Source organism: Corvus hawaiiensis, chromosome 1, assembly GCF_020740725.1.
Source record: "Corvus hawaiiensis isolate bCorHaw1 chromosome 1, bCorHaw1.pri.cur, whole genome shotgun sequence".
Classification (NCBI taxonomy): domain Eukaryota; kingdom Metazoa; phylum Chordata; class Aves; order Passeriformes; family Corvidae; genus Corvus; species Corvus hawaiiensis.
In genome coordinates this window covers 62,284,167-62,304,179 of record NC_063213.1, presented here as the reverse complement: position 1 = coordinate 62,304,179, position 20,013 = coordinate 62,284,167, and the positions used below count along the sequence as shown (strand labels likewise).

The 20,013-nt window shown below is 38.1% G+C and overlaps 1 protein-coding gene across 5 annotated transcripts in view; it reads left to right on the top strand.

Annotated features, from left to right (window-relative positions):
• The window catches only part of CDKAL1 (CDK5 regulatory subunit associated protein 1 like 1), a 411,323-nt gene that overhangs the window by 300,517 nt on the left and 90,793 nt on the right, over positions 1-20,013 (top strand). For all 5 annotated transcript variants that reach the window (XM_048308004.1, XM_048307996.1, XM_048308011.1 and 2 more), the window contains one exon: positions 5,304-5,484. In XM_048308004.1, the coding sequence (XP_048163961.1) occupies positions 5,304-5,484 (181 nt within the window). The remainder of the gene's footprint in view (positions 1-5,303; positions 5,485-20,013) is intronic.

Here is a 20,013-nt window from a genome sequence, read left to right as displayed (position 1 = left end):
GGATTTAAATGTTAATTGCTGAAATGGAAGTGAGAAGAATATGTGATCATGCAAAAGAATTTCAAGTGGTCATGTGAGTAGCTGAAGGTAATAATTTTAGCTCCTTTACATAATTTCTTCCCTGAGCATGGATTTGGTTTGTAATGGTTATTGCTAAAGGAAATGTTTTATGTAGCTAAAACCACATGAAATGGTCCATGTAACAAGTGAATCCTAGAAATTTTCACAATTTTGCTGCTGCTTTTCTTAGAAGTATTGCTCTGTGAAAATGGAGGGGGGGGGGGGGGAGGTTTTTTACGGTTTTATTTTTAGCAGCTTCACGCTTTTATCTCTTTTCTAAGTCACTTGTCTGTGACTTGACTTCCAGGCATCAGACATTTCCTTGGGTCTGACTTTTTTCTCTGACCCCAGGGGCTGACTTGGTTCCTCATTAGGCAGAGGGTAAGATGTTGCTTTTCTTCTGTATTCATTTGGACACGCCTTGTTCTTCCTTTCTATGGGGTTTGGATACCTGTGCTCTCAGCACTTGTTCATGGGTGTGTTGGTCCTTGCAGCATCACACTAAAACAGATGTGTCTTCACTGTATGATGAAGTAGTTGCTTCTTTTTAGGTGGTCAGAATTGCCCATGATGATGGTGTTTGCATTGCTGGTCTAGTTCAGTATGGCAAAACATCACTCTGCCTGTGTAGATGGAAGATATTTATGTATGTAGAGGAACATAGGGAAGAGAATATTCAGGAACCCTAAGTATTAGGGCTGTATTATTTTATACATGGCATTGATTATTCCTCCAATTCATCTTTTTCTGAAATTCCACAGTTTTATTTTAAAACATCCCAATTGAGAGTCAACATGTGTTGTAGAGCTTTTCTTCTACACCCTAGAAAACATTTGTGGAAACTGAATATTGAGACTAACTGTAAATATGTTCATGTAATAAATGTTACAGGGGATGTTCAGCAGTTTTGTCTTTGTTTGCTTCAGAATAGATAAGCAGTATTTCATGTAAAAAAATAATAATACTAGGTGATGCACAAGAACTTGTTTTTGTGTGATTTTGGATCATATTTCATAGCTGGGGCAATTCTTAAACATCATCTGAATCTATATGATAAAGAATTCTGTCCTGCTTTCTTTCAGGCTGTCAGAGAAAAGGTCACTTTAATTTTCACGTGTGTATGTGTTTTATATTTTTCCATAATTACATCTTTTTTCCCCCTCTTTTTTTCATTAGGAAATAATGTTTCGCATGTGGGACTGATTGTACATATTTTTGTTCATCACTGCTTTGAAAAAGTCTTAAGAGCTTGATTTTTGTCATTTTGGATTTTATTTTGAGTGAAATCTCATGCTTTTCTCCCCTTTTTAAACTTCTTGTTAAACAATATAATCAGCAATGATATAAAAATGTGCTATGCAGTGTCATATTTTAGGCAGTTACACTGGATTGAACTGTAATTAATTGCTGTTGCTGAATACACCCTGGTCCTTATTCTCTTTTTGTACTCAGGCTTTTCTTTGTATGTAATAATTCCATCCAGGAAGAAATCTAATTACTAAGATAATTAACACCTTATCAGCAAACGGAATTCAGACATTTGTAGAGTTTATGAATTTTTAAAATATGTAATTTCCTTTTAACTGAATGACAACTGGTGTTATGGAGAAAAAGAGCATATTTTATTGTATCTAGCTTGATTGGACCTTATAATTCATGTTGCTATAGAAACAACCAGGCCTTTATAAAGGATGGTATTACTACTACCATTGGTAATAAATGCTTTGACTGTTGCCAATAGTGTCATTAAAATGGATAAAATAACTTCATTATAATGGTTTTGTCAAATGTAATGAATGTTCTGTTCATGTTCTGAGAAATGGCAGCTGATGTTAGGTGGCATTGGTTTATAAAGTAATGTACTCTCTCTTCCATGAGCTTACTGCTGCTGCACAAGATATTTGTGGGATGAGCAAAATCATGTTGCAGGATATAGGGCTGCTCTCTTCACTCAGTCCTTAAAGATAAGGAATTTTATTGTTACTTGATATCAAGCAGAAGTTCATATCTTGATGTTTGTCAGCCTTAAGAAAGCAATGGTAACTGAGGGTGCTGAGCCATCAGCTCTGGGGATTTCTGCTGTTCTGCACAATATCTATCTTGTGTTTCCCACTTAGGGTTATTGGATCAAGTCCTTGAAAATGTTCTGTTTTATACTGGTTTTGATTTGTCATTCAAATGCCATATTTTAAATTAATCTCAGATGATGGAGTCTGAATTCATGAACTCAAAAAGGAATTGATAGAATTTGTTTTCTTTGGTGGCGATTTTTCATAAGGAAAAGGTGGAAGAAGATTCTGATAATATCTAATAAATTCCCGTGCTGCTATCTATATATGCAGACACATGTTAAAAAGAGGACAAGACATTCACTTTAATATAAGCTCATTGCCAATACTTAAACAACAACAAAAAAAGTGTAGAAAAAAAATCACAAAATATATTTACTCCCATATACAATTTGTTTGAAGGCTGTTACGGTGAATATAAGCTCTATGGTCTAATATTGCACCTAATCAAATTAATAAGAACAGTATTCTCTGCTTCCCTTTTCTTGGGTCTTTTGCCAACAGATTTTTCCTTGTCCAGTAGAACTCATTGTTTCAGGAAGTTTTTCTTTCAGTTATTCAGACGCAAGTTTCTTCACTCACTATAACCACAGCATTATTTTTTTTTTCTTGTGGTGATATACTCTCTAATAAGAAATTATAGTTTCCTTTGGCTATTGGAATGCTTCATAAATGTAATTTGGATTTTGTGCATTGACATTCATAGTTCTGCATTGTCTTATCCTGATGAGGGGAAGAGAAGCCTTCCATCCATTTCTTTATGTTAGAGACAGTCTTGGAGATCCCTTCTTAAACTCAAGTGTGAACTGTGCTTGTGACAGTTGTCTTTATGCCATTCACCCCTGAAACAATCTCTCTGAGCTGATCCCTTGCCTGTAGCCTACATAAGAGCTGTAGAATTATTTAGGTTGGAAGGGACCTCTGGAAGACATCTATTCCCCCTACCTAAAGCAAGGCCAGTTCCAAGTTAGATACCACCAATATTTTTATAAAGTTCTTACTTTTCTCCATAAGTCACTTTTACTTCAGTTTATAATTTTTACTAGCAGCATGAGGTCATCTCTGCATTGGGGAAACAGTCTCATCTGTGTCAGGAGGGAGCACTGAGCACTCTATGTTTCTGCCTCTCTCCAGAGGATGTTTATCATTATTCCCACTCTATGCAAGCAGGCTGAATATAAAACAGGGCTGTGGCTCCACAGTTTCTCCCAATGCAGCAGTCATCCAGCTGACTAGTGTCAGATTTGGAAAACTGAGCTGGTGTCTCCTGGGTCCCAGAGAGTACTCTGTAAATACTGTGCAGTAATCTCTTGGCTGAAGGGCTTTTTTAGGGCCATGTCACAGAAACACAGAAGGGTTGAGGTTGGCAGGGACCTATGGAGCTCATGTTTTTCAACCCCTCATGTTTTTCAATGCCCTTGCTCGAGCAGTGGTACCTTGAGCCAGTGGCACAGGACCATTACCAGATGGCTTGTGAATACGTGCAAGGAGGGACACTCCATGCATTCCCAGGGCAAGATGTGCCAGTGCTTAGTCATCCTCAGTTCCTGATGAGGAGCACACCACTGGAGCCCTCATGGCCTTGACTGTTGCCAGAGCTCGGTAGTCACTTTTAATACTGTCCAGGTTTCCACCGGCAGCATCATTTGTTCTCACATGGAAAAACAGTGGTGAGTAGTAGTCAAAGGGCCAGATGAGCCCCACAGCACCCTGGATCCTTGGCAGACAGCAAACCTCTCTAGATGGCTGGCTGGGTTAACAGAGGGGTGCCTTTGTCTGCCAGAGCAGGGAGTCACCTATTACAGTGACATGGTGCTTCTTGGTAGACCTGCATGGGTTAGAGGGACCAGACACCTTACTTATCAGTGCATCTACCTCCACTTCAATAGAGTAATGAACATACTTTGCAGTTGTAAGGCCTTAATTTGGCCAAGATCTTTCCTCTCTCCTTCCTTCCCCTTCTCCAGAGCTTGTGCTTTCCTTGCTAGTGGGGATCGACACTACCTGCTTCTCTACTGAAGATCAAGGGGCTGAGCCTCTTCAAACTGTTGAGTTGCAGAGAATCACAGAATTGTTAAGGTTGGAAAAGACCTGTAAGGTCATCAAGTCCAACCATTAACCTGGCACTGCCATCTCATTTTCTTCTTCTCTGATGCTGCCCAGCCTCCTGTAACTTCTCCACTTGGAGGCACAGCTCCTCCAAAACAGCCCAGCTCCAGTGGGACAGAGGGCCATCTCCCCTGGAATCAGAGAGAGCCCCCAGGGAGTCCCTGCAGCCTGGCGCTTGGAGGTCTGCATCCACCATCTGAAGCTCAGTCTGGGTGCAAGCCTTGACGGCTGCTCCAGTATCTACTGGGAAAGTGTTCATGGCATGTTCCCACCATGTCCAAGATTGTGATGGTGGCACAATTTCAACTGAAGCCCCCTAACTTCACCCTCTTCTGTGCATCCTTCTGTGTCTATGGGCTGTCTCTGTCACCTGTGCTCTTTTAACCTGATGTGTGTGTGTAAGGGTTCTGCATATACAGTCTAAGGGGAACAGTTAGGAAATGTTGATCTTGCTTAAATAACAACTCAGTGCCTTTGCATTGTGAACTTAAGTATTTTGTTTTCCTTTTAAAGCAAGGCATAGGCTGATGTTTTAGAATACTGAGTTAAAAATTAACTTGTGTCTAAAGATGTATTTTTTGCTTATAAGCCAATTCTGTTCAAATTTGCTAGGTGGTATGACATGCCAGTCCCCTCTTTCAGATACCCTGTTCTACTTTGGTAGCAGCATTATAAAACATTAAATAGTTGACATTTTCTAGTGACTGAGTCTCAAAAGGTTTACATTTTATGGATTAAGCAATCAGAATTCAAGAAGTAACAAGGTCTGCTGATTACCTCTAATTTTGATTGAAGGAAGAGTTGATCCAGATGTTTTCACTCTTCTGTCACAATCCTAATCCAGTATTTGCTGCAATGTCTTCTATTACTTGTGCTCTTGGCTGAGCACCAAATGCATTTCTCATTACCAAGCAATGGTGTTAAAATCTCTTTTTCCCCAAAGATCCATTTAGGTCTCAATTTCTATAGATAAAGTTGAAGGCTATAGTCTATGTACACTAGGTTTTAAGGGAGCATGACTTTTACATGTCCTTAGTTAAGTGTTTCTTTCTACTTTCTTTACAGAGTGCCTGGAATAACAATTGCTACAGACATCATTTGTGGTTTTCCAGGAGAGACAGATGAAGATTTTCTAGAAACAATGAAACTTGTAGAACTGTACAGGTTTCCAAGCTTGTTTATTAATCAATTCTACCCACGCCCAGGAACCCCAGCTGCAAAAATGCCTCAAGTTCCAGCTGCAGTGGTAAGATCCATTTTCAGATGTCTTTAATACATAAAGCATGTACATGAAAATGTACATTTTCTGAAGAACTGTGCCACATTCAGTTGAAGGACTTTTTCAGTCCAGTAAGGGAAATTACACTAGCTAGATCACTGAATGTGTTTTCATAGATAAATGACTGTTCAGATTGTGAGGGAGAGTAATACAGTGCTTATACTGAGAAGGTCTTGTCTGCTTTCTATCAAGTTTGGGGTAAATGAGTACCAAGAGTAGCAGCTGATTGATTACACATATTAATTTTTTTTCATTTTAAGACTTTTGAGACTCTAGCAATCTCAAGCTTATTGTGTATAATTATGCAAAGTATTAATAATAGAGCAGTGATAATCTCAGATTTATTGGTCAAATATCAAATTTACAGGCCACTTCTTCTGAGACTCTCCTTATGCACTGCTTATAAATTTTACTTCTTTCAGCCTGCATGTTAAAGGCCATTAATAAAATTGGAGTTTATCTTTCATTTCTAGTTCCTTCCTTCCTTCCTTCCTTCCTTCCTTCCTTCCTTCCTTCCTTCCTTCTGAATTCCTTCCTTCCTTCCTTCCTTCCTCCCTTCCTCTCTCCCTCCATCCCTCCCTCCCATCCTGTCCCTTCCTACAATCCCCTTAACACTTTCTAATTTCCAACATTCTCATCTTAAATTCCAAGGTGAAAAAGTCTGTTTTTATATAGAAGGTACATGGCTATTGACTGTATTTTGCTTGCTATAAATAGCTATTTATAAGCAATAATCATAGCAATAATATCAGAAGGCATGGTTTGATTTATTTTACAAAAATTGAATTTGTTATTTTTGTAATCTGAATCTCAAAACAGGAAAGTATCCAAGATTGATGCCTGTAGTAATTCAACTCATTACTGTACAATTTTTATGGGCATAAATAACATTTATATTTCCTTTCAGTGTAAGAATGAAAGCCAGCCAGAAATGTAAATCAATTTAAATAAAAACCTATTTCTTTCAATTTATGTATCCTGGTACACCAACATGAAGTCAAAACAATCTATTGGAACTTGTATCCCTTTGCTTGTATGTCGGAAAGCTAAACAAAGTCTCTGTGCTTGGTCTTAGTATATACCATGAATTCCATAGGATGTGTCAGCTGCTGGAGACATAAAATGAGATTATATCTGGCTTCTTCAGTTTATTGTTTAGTGTAGTGCAGCTGGAGCAATGACTGTTCATTTATTGTAGATGATCTTATAATGGGAAATCGTACGTTTTCAAATAGAAGTACCTGCTGTTAAAGTAGTCTCCTTAGTGTAACCAGCTCACAGTGTTGCATTATTTGTCTTAGTTTTGAATGCTTTTTATATATTTGATAAATTAAAAAAAGTTCAGAAATGTAATTTTTTGAAGGTAGGAAGTTTCAAAATCAAAACACTGATTTATGTTTCGGGTTTGTATTCCTTCATTCCCAAGTTTTTAAGCATGGTATTTTCATGGGAGGTGCAGAGAGTTTAAGTTAATTTACTCACTTCTGTTTAACGGGGTGCTTATGGGAAGACGATATGCAAAGAGATAAATTATTAAAAGAACATTAGTTGTTCTGTAGTTAGAAGCATTACTTGGAAAACGGTAATTGTCAATTTAACCCAGTTTTACATTCTTTCTTCTTATTTGTAGCACTAGTACTTATTGCTTTCAGTGAATTAGAACCTTCAAAGAAGATAGGGCCTCTAATCCAGGGCTGATGAAAACCTGTAATTAATAGATTTTGTTTCTCTTTTTTCTTTTCTTTTCCCTGTAGTCCTTCAAAAATCCTGTGTTATGAGATCCTTTGTTCTTTTATCTCTTAGTTGAAATGGAGAGCAACTAGTCAAACAGAGCAGGAAGAGCTTGTACTAATCTCCTATGTTTTATATTCACATTACTTCTAGACAGCAGCTGATGGTCTTTCCTGCATTACCAGGAATGGACAGGCATTTAATTTGTCATTCCTTGCTTGGAGTAACTTACGTTTCTCTGCTAGGAAAAGGAAGTAGCACACAACCACCCACGTTATGCACTCTGACCCTTTCATCCCTTAATGAAATATTGTCCACATTAATGAATTCATTTTATTGCATTTGCATTGGGTAAGAAATAGCACATGCACAGCTGGCACATTGGCTTGCCAGTCTGAACTTGTGAGCTTGGTGCTTCCACAGGATGTTCATAACAGTATCCTCTGCAGTGGATCTTTCGGTAGCATCTCTTTATGGGAAAAGAATTTTGTCAGTACTGCTTAAAAACAGTGCTGACTCAGCGAACAAGTTATTTGACAACTGTTATTCTTGTTTGGTTTTTTTTTTTTAAAGACTGCATGTATTTGCATGTTCTTCCAGTTTTTAAATACTTCTGCAGTGGACAAATCCATTGCTGATTGCAAACTGCTACACTTTAGTGAGTTCCACTTTACCAACTCTGGCTCAAGATGGCTTTGGTGATTCTGCCCAAGTATCACAGCTGCAATAATAACATACTTGCCATGTCAGTTCCTTTTAAATTAGCTTTTTTTGGAAGACCTTACCACTTCTAGATACAGTCTGTAGAGTATGAAGCATAATAATATTTAGCACTTCCATATTTTTAGTGGATCATTTTGATCATGATCTTAAATATAATTGCTGTTTTGGAGAAAATCCTCATTTGAGCTTATCTTAATAGAAAAAGCAAGCAGTAGGTCAACATGGAATCATCCCTTCACATAGATAATTTATCATTGAAAGCCTTACAGGCACCGATATTTTGCTAAAAGGGCAGATGACACTAATCCAGATGGACAGTTCTGCCACCATAAATTCAGAAAAGACAGCTAAGGCTGCAGGCCTTTCTTATTTCTCCTGGAGAAAAAATGTCCATGGAGAATCAGACATCTGTCTAAATGGCCTCATCATTTCATGACCATCAATTAGATTATGCTTGCCATAAATTCTCTCTCCAGTTTAGAGAAAAGTTAAAACAAACCTACGCATGATTTTTCTTTTTTCTAATAAGCAATTACAGTAATGCTGAGTCATGTGCATGGAAAATGAGCCAAGATGTTGGCCAGAACTTAAATGCTGCCCAAATACGTTTTTCTTACATTTGCCCCCAGTTTACCCACCTTCTGCTAAATGCACTGTTTCAGAGATGAGTCTGGATGCTCCTTATTCACTCTGAAGCGTGTTAATGATGAATGCTACTTTGTGTACTGTTATTGCTGCTATTATTGGTATTATGTATCTCAATTTTCTCCATTTCCTTACTGTGTTTACTTGTAAAAGTGATAGTGCTGGTAATTGCATAACTCAAATTACAGATTCTAGTTAAACAAACAAGAAGCAATGTAAGAGAATATGATTTAGATGTGTCTGGTAGGGAACTCCTATTTAGCTGCATTGCAAAGCATCAGAATAATTCTAAGTGTGAAAGTTACTCTTTTTCTCTAAAATTAAGAGTGTGTAAAACCTTACGGTTTTGATAATTTTAATTTCTCTGGTCTTTGTTTTTTCAAGGCAGCTATTAGTCGTGTGGGGACTTGCAAGATTTTTTTCTCTGTCCTTGTGATTTGGTCCATAACAATTTCTGAAACATTAGGGGAGATTATCATCTCAGGATCAACTTGACTTCTGTCACTTGGAAATTACATGAGGAAATAGCCATTTTGAAAATAAGGATCATAACATGGGACAATTAGGTTCATCTCTAACTGAGAATAGGAGATGGCAGCTGTTTTGAGAGCAGTAATGTGACTGCAACTTCATGTTTACTGCATCACACTGCATCAACTGCAGTGTGGATTCTAATCTTTCTGTATATATTTTCAATAGTGTAAGAAATTTGGTTTCAATTATTGGTGTAATTATTATATTTTTTTAAAAGCATTTTTTAGTGATATCTAGATGAAAGACTATATATTCACTTTCTCTTTTCTTCTCTCTTTCTTTATGTCATCAGATAATTACATTGCTCTGAGCTAGAAAATTTTGTCAGTCAACTATTGAACATTTCCTTTAATTCCTCTGAAGTGTCTCATTAATTTTTTCTCCCTGTATTAGTTGTATTAAGCACTATGCTTACTATACTGAGGTGAACAACCAATTTAAAAACTTCATAACTGTCCTAGTTTGGGCTGGAATAGAGTTAATTTTCCTTCTAGTCGCTGGTGTGGTGCTGTGTTTTGGATTTAATATGAGAATCATGTTGATATCACTACTTGATATTTCTACTTGTTGTTAAGTAGTGTTTATACCAAGTCAAGGACTTCTCAGCTTCTCGTGCCCTACCAGCAAGAAGGCTGGAGGGGCACAAGAAGCTGGGAGGCTGCACAGCTGGGACAGTTGCCCCAAGCTGGCCAAAGGGATATTCCATACCATGTGGCTTCATGCTGAGTATACAGAGCTGGCCAGCAGCAGCTGCTGAGGCTGCTCGGTCACCCTGAAGAGTTAGAAAACTAACGCACTGTTAGTACACTCATCATTATTGGGAGAAAAAAATATCAGTGATCAGACCTTGTATCCCCCTCCATTTAATCAAACCATCATTTAGATCTGTTCCCATATTTACCAATTGTAGGAGCAGTACATAATGTACTAAGAGATTTTTTCCTGTAAGGACAGCATAATGCAATATGCATTATGTGTGTTGTGCATTATCAGTGTTGTCTGCCAGACAAGTTGTATTTGATCATCTCTGTGGGAGCAGAAATTTTGTGGCCTTTAGTCTATAATGGCTACTTATTTTTCTTAGACTGCTTTACTTTTGCTTCCCCCTAGGAGGTCTCCAAGAAGTTTCATTATACCCTTTCATAACTGAGTGGCTGCAGATCCACCATCTCTCTCTTTGATTAGAATTCTGCAAGGCACTAGAAATAGGCATTCTTGAGTGCCAATAGATACAGTGTGATGTTTAATTCCTCCTTTGATGGATGGATATAGGTTTTGTAGTTCTGAATCTCTGCACACAAACAGATGAATCTTCTGTGGAAGCTCATTAAAAATATGTAATTATCCAAATGTCACCAAGCTGCCCAGCCTGACTGAAAAATAACCAGTCCTGTATCAGGCAGTATCAGCTGTCCTCTGCTTCAGCATTTTTAACTACAGGCAGCTGGACAGCAAATGGAATAGCATTGCTTGTGCAGGGGACACTTGTGCCGTGTTCAGAGCTCTAAAGGAAAGGAGCACAGAGGGACCTCGTAGGTGTCCCATCAAAGAAAAGGCTGGTAAGCTTCCCTGTTGAGCAGACAGTGAGGAATGATGACAATCGAGGACCAATCTTGCCTTCGAGCGTATGCTTCAGACCTTAGTGGGTAGTGATGTGGCACAATGTGCCTGAGGAGGCCAGGGTCAGAGCTGAAGTAAGGAAAGAATTCATCTGCTGTCTGATACAGATTTAGAAATAGCTTGATAAGGTTTCATGTACTCTGTGATACATGACAGAACCAATGGCACTGTTAAGCACTTGAAGGTTGACGGAGAGCAGCTTCGGGTGGAGTTGATTAGTTAACGTGATTTAAGTGCCCAGAAAGGAAGGTACCATCTCATTTCTGATTCTCACAGACATAGCAGAATCAGTAATACTTCTTGCATCAGATTAATGGTGACCAATCCAAAGATCATGCAATGGGATTGTGTAGGGATATTCTTTTAAAATTAAAGAGGATGCTGTGGAGATCATAAGGTGGGAGAATAGGAAAGAAAAGTAAATAGAAAAAGGAACAATGCCACTTATGCAGCAGTACTGTTACTCCAGTCTTCCATCACTGCCTATGAGCTCCCCTGTTAAGTGCTGTGACTAAATGGCATTACATGCCCCAGGAATTGGATGCAGCTGTGATAACTGCTTCTTGGCCCCTTACCCACATCTCCCCTCCCCAGCCCATGCAATAATGCATGGTATAACATGCAGAATGTTCTTCATGTGTAAGAGAAGCCAAGACCGATTAATGTCTGAGTTTGACTGCTGAATGTCTGTACTACTATTTGTTTTTCAGCAGTACACTTCTATTTGCTGTTATTATTCTGCCAGGATAAAGACCTGAGTGAAGACTTTCATGACAGCTTTGGGACCAGAGAGTTAAACATATGAAGGCTGGAGGGGAAGGTAGACCATGAAGGAAAAAAACAGTATATAATTCTTCACCAATATATAATTTTCCACTGAACTATCATAGAATTCCAAATTAACATTTTCCAGCAAGTTGCTTTCTAGTAGTTTTATTTACATCATGTTCCCTTATGATTTTTATGAGGTCCAGTGTGTGTTGTGAGGTACCTCACAACAACATGTGAGGTACTGCAGAAAGCCCTACAAACCATCAAGATAGCTATGAATTCTCTCATCTACAAACCCAGTTATTTTTTGATGGGTTTTATTTTGATTACTTGTCTGTTGGTTAGTGCCATATCCATGTTGGTTCTTTCTGTTACCTTCTAGATGCTCAGAATTAGTTTTGCATGTTTTCCTCCCTGTTTTTTTTTCCACGAACTATATAAACTGGTTGACCTATGAAAGCCTGGTCCCTCCTTTCCTCTGTTTTAAAGATGGCCAAAACATTTGACTACTTTTGTGCTGTATCTTTAAGTCTGCCCCAGTGCTCACCATTCAGTGTGTAGCCAGAGCTGTGGGTTTTGCAGTGAATTCAAAGGAATGTAATTACCTGAGAATAGGGGTTTTGTGGTAAGACAAAACTACTAAACAGAATTTTACAAATGTTTAAAGACCATTTTATTTTAGAGCTAGAATCAGCTCAAGCTCAAACCACTTTAAGTTATTTGACTAGGTGCTGAAATGAAGATCTGGTTTTTTTGTTGTGGGAGACAGTTGAGCTGGTAGGTTTTAAAATAGGTTGAACCTATTCATAAATAAATTATCCGCCTATGGAGCTGCTGAAAATTCAGTTCATAGCTGAATCTGGGGAATGAGTTAAATTGCACCGTAACAGCTGGACAGTGCAGAGTCAGATCCCTGAGAAAGGACATAAGTATTTTTACTCTAGCCTGGAGCTGTGGCTCTTAAATCTTACACTGGTGTAAAATAGAAGTCTTGCGCTTTCAAGGAGCACAACTGTGTTGCTTGAGAAAACAAGTCAAAATTCAAAGCTAGATTGGAAATACATTTAGGAAACCAACTTAGTTGGTGTTCTAGTTTTTTGGATTTTGGTTATTTTTTTTTTTTTTTACAACAGAAACTGGTTGGAATGAAAACTACCAGCAGGTTCCTCATAAACTTTGTGCAAATCCAAGTTGGAAATATGAGCATCTTAAAGTAAAGTACAACTATGGGTTCAATCTAGGCCGTGTTAAGAAAGAGAATTGGACAATAGAATAAGAAGAATATACATATGGAGGAAGAGGTAGAGTTCTTTCTAAACTTCCTTGTCAGGCCAGAAATAGTTACGGAATTTGCAAGGATCATGAAACTGCTGTTAACATCATGTAACTTTGTAGACTGATGCTTGCAGCCATGTGCAGAACATATGTTGTATATAAAAAAAGTAATTTTGGAAAATGTAGTCCTCCAAGATTTGTAGTGGTCATGAGCACTCATTGCCCATCCTCCTTCCCCTGTGAGTGTGTCTGAAAATCCTGATGGAATTGTGAGATTTTTAGTTGCAAGAGAGCTGAAATAGCATCAGGAATTTAAACACCACATACTCCTGTGCTGAATAGAAAGAAGGGAAGATACTCTCAGAGACAAGGCAGAATAGCCTTTGATTTTAAGGGAGAAAACAATTTTATCTCCAATCTACTCTTTATTCTTCTGTCCTGTTCATTGGTTCATAATGAAGTGGAAGAACAATGGAAGAAGTCTTAACTGTGCCTTTTTGTAATTTTTGTAAATTTTGGTTGAATTACTGTTAGGTAACTTATGTAAAACTGAAAAAAAAAATTCCATTTTTTAATTTGAAATTTTAACTCACTTTATAAACTGGACGGCTCAGAGCTAAAAACAGTGCCAGCAGCTGTAGTAATTAATAATAACTCATCCCCTAAAACTGGATATAGGCATCAGAACAGAAAAATTTCAAAATTTGGGACTTCTTCAAATGAGAATGTGGCTTAGGTGTAAGAGTTTGTGACTTAACACAGCAAATTAATTTGTATCACAGAGCCTACTAATCTTGTCCATCATTTGCAAATAATGTAACATTATGATGGCCCATACAAAGTGCTTTGGAAGGAAAGGACACGGAAATATCCTGAGGTGAGTTCTTGGTGACCCTTTCTTGAACTTCATCTGTCTTTGGTAATCCAAGTACACTCCCTCAAAGCCGTCACAATCGATCAGGTCAGTGAGTGCTTTGGAACTCGTATCTTCCACTGTTTTCATTGTTGCGCCTGCACCTCTGGTCATTGGGCTAAAAATCTTGGAATTCCTGAAAACCTGGAAGTAGAGTGGAGGACTGAATAACAGATGAAGATAAAACAGTGAGAGCAGTTTTTGTATGTCTAGTGAATTCGTGTGTTGTGGGTACACATGCGGTCTCTTATCACAAAGTGAGCACTTGAGCACTGCTTCTCCCAGTTGGTAGCACCCTGTGCCCTCTCCAGCACTTCTCTCTCTGTTCTTCTTGGAAAGCTGGAAAACCTAGTGCTTTCAAGGCTGCTTGTGTGTGGTACAGCACACAGATACCTCACCAGACTGTAGAAAGGAAAATAGTGCCCTGCAGACAGGTCTGTCCTGGGCTTACGTATGTTCTGGGCTTAACATATCTATAGATATAGATATGTAGATATTTTAAAATTGCATTTCATTACTAAGATATAGTTTGAAGTTCATTCTGGTTTATATTATTGTGTAACTGGCTGCAATAACTATGCATATTTAGAAACAGTCTGTCCCTTGTGACCAATCACTTCATTTCTGATTTAGTGTCAATCTAATTTGAAATATGGCTAATACCTCAGGCCAAGATTCAGCTAGATATTTTGTTCTACAAATTGTTTTTGACCTAAGCAGTCTTCCTAATCAGTTATAGTGGCATCCTTAGGAAATACCCACCTCATACAGACTGTGAAATTTCTACAGGAATTTCAGATATAAAAATCTATCAGAAGTGAGACAGAGCATTTTACAAACTATACCAAATTTATGGACCCTCAAAATGAACAGCTGCTGAAGGCCTTTTCTGAAATTAAGAATTGCTTTGTGAAAGTCTTCAGAATAAATTTTGCGTAATTTGTAGAATCAGAGAATTGTAGAATATCCTGAGCTGGAAGGTTATTGACTACAACTGTGCAGGACATCACAAGAGTCACACCTGGTGCCTGAGAGCATTGTCCAAACACTTCTTGAACTCTGTCAGGCTTGGTGCTGTGACCACTTCCCTGGGGAGCCCTTTCCAGTGCCCAACCACCCTCTGGGTGAAGAACCTTTTCCTGATATCCAGCCTAAACCTCCTCTGACTCAGTGTCATCTCCTCAAGTCCTGTCACCGGTCACCACGGAGAAGAGGGCAGGCCCTGCCCCTGCTCTTCCGTTCATGAGGAAGCTGTAACTGCGATGAGGTCTCCCCTCAGTCTCCTCCAGGCTGAACAGACCAAGTGACCTCAACCACTCCTCACACGGCTTCCCCTCAGGGCCCTTCACCATCCTCATGGCCCTCCTTTGGACACTCTCTAATAAACTCTCTAACAGTTTCATGTCTTTTTTACATTGTGGCACCCAAAGCCACAAATAGTACTCATGGTGAGGCCGCCCCAGTGCAGAGCAGAGTGGAACAATTCCCTCCCTTGCCCGGTTCTAATGCTGTGCCTGATGCCCCCCAGGACAGGATTGGCCTTCCTGGCTGCCAGGGCACTGCTGACTCATGTTCAACTTGCCATCAACCAGGACCCCCAGGTCCCTGTCTGTGGTGCTGCTCTCCAGCATCTTGTTCCCCAGTCTGTCTGTACATCCAGGGTTGCCCCATCCCGGGTGCAGAATCCAGCACGTGCCCTTGTTAAACTTCATATGGTTGGTGATTGTCTCTAATAAAAAGTGACAGGAATAGCAAGCATTAATTGTAAGATAAATTAAAATATTTCAAATTTACCAGAAGGAATAAAATTCAGCAGTATTTGTAAAATATATGAGTTTGAAGTTTCTGTATTACGTAGCTAATATATGGGAGGTAAGAAGGAGGAAATTGCAATGCGCATGGTTTAATTGAAAATGGATCCTTCAACAAATTATTTTCAGATAGGTTGACAGATGTTCTTATGAAGATCCTATGCTGTTTTTTGAAAGTGTCTGTAGTTTTCCATAAATCAGAATCTCTACATAAAATGTGAAATAGACTAAACCACATAACCATTTGTGTTGCCATAATCCTGAAGATAGTATTCCTTTAATGTTTGCAATCATTTTCCAGTATTAATGATCAGTAAAGCTGTGTGAAGTTTTATATATTTTGCTCTTTTAGACAAAAGACACATTGCACAGAGTCACAGAACCATGCTCTATTTTTTTGAAAGAATCATCGTGTGTAAATAAAAGTATACAAAATATGAGTTATGAATGTATAGTTCTATTGTTAATGGGAGCTGGAAAAAAAGTCCACTATCCTGGAACATTGAGGTGAACTGCTGAATAACACGCTGTACACTAAGTGATATTTTCCATGTATGAATCAAAAATTATTAGAAATTTATTTCTTAAAGCAAGCTGAATATGTCTGAGTCAGTAGTTTAAGTAGAACAGTGAGTCTATTTTAACATAGTAACCAGGGAGGTTAGGTCAAAAAGACTAGCTAATCCCCAAATTAGTTTGTCTGCTTCGTTAGAGATGTGATCAAAAAGACAGGAATAATGTCAGTAGAGGTGAGTTAGTGATAGGAAGCAGAGAACTTGTCAGGTCTGTATTGTCACTTCTGCTCTTTCAGACTTTACAGGGCATGGATGCAAGTGCAGAATGAACACCAGGTATGATTTTATCAAGAAATCTGGCTGAGACACAATGTTTTTTCTTCAGGATCTTTTCTAAGAGGGTGATGCATTGAATAACTGAGGTCAGAGAGAATGGTTCACTGGTTTCTGATAACTTTTTTAAAAGCTGTTTTGCAGACCAAAAAGCAATCTGCAAACTTTGATAACATGGTGGTTCCAGTGGCTTGGCTCATATCTCTCTCTTGTGGTTATAGGTACATAGATTTAAGACTTTATGGATTGAATCTCCAAGCAAGGTTTTCAAATGTACCTTGGTTGGAGTAGTTGTTATCTCCCTCACTGTTGTTTTGCCAAGCAATTCTGTGGAGATTAAAGTTAGTCCAGTGGGTGTCTTTGGGTAGGGTGCTACCTGCTGCATTCTGATTTATAAGAGTTCAGAGTTTGGAACTACCCAAGGCCTCTGTAGTTTTGAGATCGCAGATGTAACGTAGGGGAAAAGAAAGACACAGCTTTGTTACTGCTCAGAAAATGGATGCTAGTGAACTCAGAGAATGTCACAACACAAAACATGTTAGAAAGTGCTGTTTCAGAAAAGAAAGCTCCAATCTCATGGTTTTGTGAGTGTCTGTTATTCTAGAGCCTCTGTGCTTTCATTTATACTGGGGAGGAGAACTGTGGAAATACTTGAAAGCAGCTTCATTCTTTTCCCAAAGTGTATCAAAGTTGTAGTTAAATTTTTCCTTGATTCACTAAGTTTAATGTGACTTTTAATTATGTAATCCATTAGATACTACAGGAGGAGGTAATGTGGTTTTCCAGACTTGTTTGAAAGAAAAACACAATATTGCTATTGGTTGGTTGTTGGCACGCTTAGGGATGGGGGTGGGATACTTTATAAACTCTAAATTTAAAAAGGTTCCTGTGGCAAAATAAAATTGTTTTTTAATTCTGATCAGCAGTAGGTAAAAGAGAAATGGGGGAGATGATTGGTAGGTGAGGGAAGATAACTGAAATAAAGACATTGCCTTGACACGTTATTCACTGTACTCATGAAGGAAAAGAAGCGTATTTGAACAGAAACAGATACATGTTCTTGTTACTGAAGGCTGCCCTGTATATCGGAATGATTTGCCATCATGGGAGCAAGAAAACAAAGGCAGGAGAACTTTGCTGGTGATATATTGATGCTGAGACCTTCAGTGGAACTGCTGGAATCTGCAGATCTGTCACAGTATTAGGCTGGAATTATTAAGAACTTTGAAGGTGAAAATAGACTTCATAAAATTGAAAGTCAAGTCTAAAGGAAAGCAGTAATACCTTCATATTGGGAGTAATTTTGTCCCTTTTATTCTTAGATGAAAATCTGAGAATATTCCATTTAAGTAGCTTCTAAGTAATCTGTAATATAAATACCTCAGCGATATTGTAGTTCTCCTTCACAATAAACATTGTAGACCTATGATACCATGCTTGAAAAGAAAACAAACAAGTTTTGGGCTACATTAAAATCATCTGAAAGACAGGTAAATATCACCCGAGTATGAAAAGAGGATCACGAGCTAAGTGCAATATACATGTGTGAGCCTACAGTGTTTAGCTTTTGTTATAACTATTCCATTTATAAAATTATTTTTCTCAAGTATATTCTGATTATAAAAATTTATTGTTAGGATACCCCTACTTTTACCCTATTTTCACACCATTATTTGCAAAAAAAAAAATTTCTAAGGTAGTCAGCACAAAATTCTATGCTGGTTTACTTGTGCAGAAAATATTTTAAATAGTTTTAGATTCGTTCTGTACTACAGGGTTTGTTGGTTTTTTTTTGTTGGTTGATTTTTTACATTCTGTTGTTCTTTAAGTGATATTTCATGATTAAAAGTAGAATAATAATCCACAGTATAGTTCACTTACAGCATTAGAAAAAGTTTCATTATTGCTAAAAATCAATGCATGAGAAAAAAAGTAAAAACACCAAGGTCACTAACTCAGCTTTATTGGAGTATAGTTCCAGACTGTTGTGAAAGGAACCTTTATTATTACTGTACCTTAAACATATAATATGCATCTTGGATGGCCAGTATCCCTTTAATAAATCTCAGTAATCAAAAATCTGAGGCCCAGCAAAATGAGAGGGAGAAAGGAAATAAATAAAGTGTGTATTACTTGAATATCTGCTTGTGGGGAGTGGAAATAATGAAATTGTGGTAATGTGTTGTTTCCTCTCTACTAGCATTGTCTGTGTGTGCTGTCCTAAGAAATGTCAGTAGTTGATGTCAGTTTCTGGTTCTTATTTTTATAAATATCTTGGACACTACCTGTCTTTTGAGAAGCAATTAATTACTTATGCACAGTTTAGTAACAAGCTTGAAATAACTCACTTAGAAAAAGCATGGCTTTATTTAAGGAAACCCTTCCATCCTGGCATACTTACGGATATGAGCATATATGGTTTGACAGTATTTAACTCAGTCCTGCAGCAGCATTTTAATTTGTTCATCAGCAGATGTTCACATACTTTTCCTGCTAAAGATATAAAATGTCTCCTTTTTATCTCCCATATAATGTGGTATTTCTACAATTTTTTGAGACAGAAAACTGAAAATTCTTTTTTACAGTCATATGCTTATATTTTTAGTGGCCCATATTAGCATAGGATCTGAATTTCTCTCTTTATCTATCTCATCTCCCTAAATTTTTTTCTTTAAGTGCTGCAAACTAAGGACTATCTATCACTGTATGGCAAGCCTGAGAGAAGTTCAGGAATAAGCTATGGGTCTGATGTTGCTATCAGACTCCTGGAAGGCCTTTTCATGCTAATTTGGAAAGAAAATACAATTTTTTTTCAGAAAGAATTAGAATATATCCTCTGTAGATCTGGGAGGATGTTTGAAAGCAATAGTGCTGCTGCACCTGAAACAGTATGATAAGATAGTGCATTTGCTTTTAGAGAGCGTTTTTGAGTGGCTTTTTATGATGTGATTTTGGCAGCATTGTTGGTACAGTAGAACCAAGGACTGTGGAATCAGAACACTGAAGAGAAAGAGCAGGGGAAGAGAAGGTTTTATATTGGTCAGAGGGTACTTGAAAGGGACGCTGGCCTAAGCTAAGGGAACATAAATACAGGTATGAGGCTATGTCAAGGGAAGAAATTCTGGGGACATGCATGTAAATAGACAGTTTAGGGACTGAAAGAGTCCACTGGAGGCGATAAAGGAGAGCAAGCTTATGGAGTCCTTAATTTCCACTGTCACATCACATGACATGGAGAGGCCTGCTTTACCCATATACCCTATATAGAGGTGAGCTGCAAACTATACAGCACAGAGGTGAACGGCAAACCATGCTGCTTCTTTATTTCAAAAACTTATTATTCACACCCCGTGACCCATGCCAGCTGTAGAAGTTGAAGAGATTGCCGCTGGAGCAGCATTAATTCCTTGTCCTGTGTCTGTGTTTTGACATACTACATCTTTCTAGTTTTCAGAGATCTGAGTTAAACTGCACTTGTTCTAGAAAGACAGAAATTATCACCAAGCAACCTTAACTCTGTGCTTATGACATTTTTATCTCTGTATATTCAGATTCCATACAAAACAGTCAAATGCTGTTTAGAGTTAGCTCAGCTAAGCATATGAGGCATCCTGGGAATTTTGGA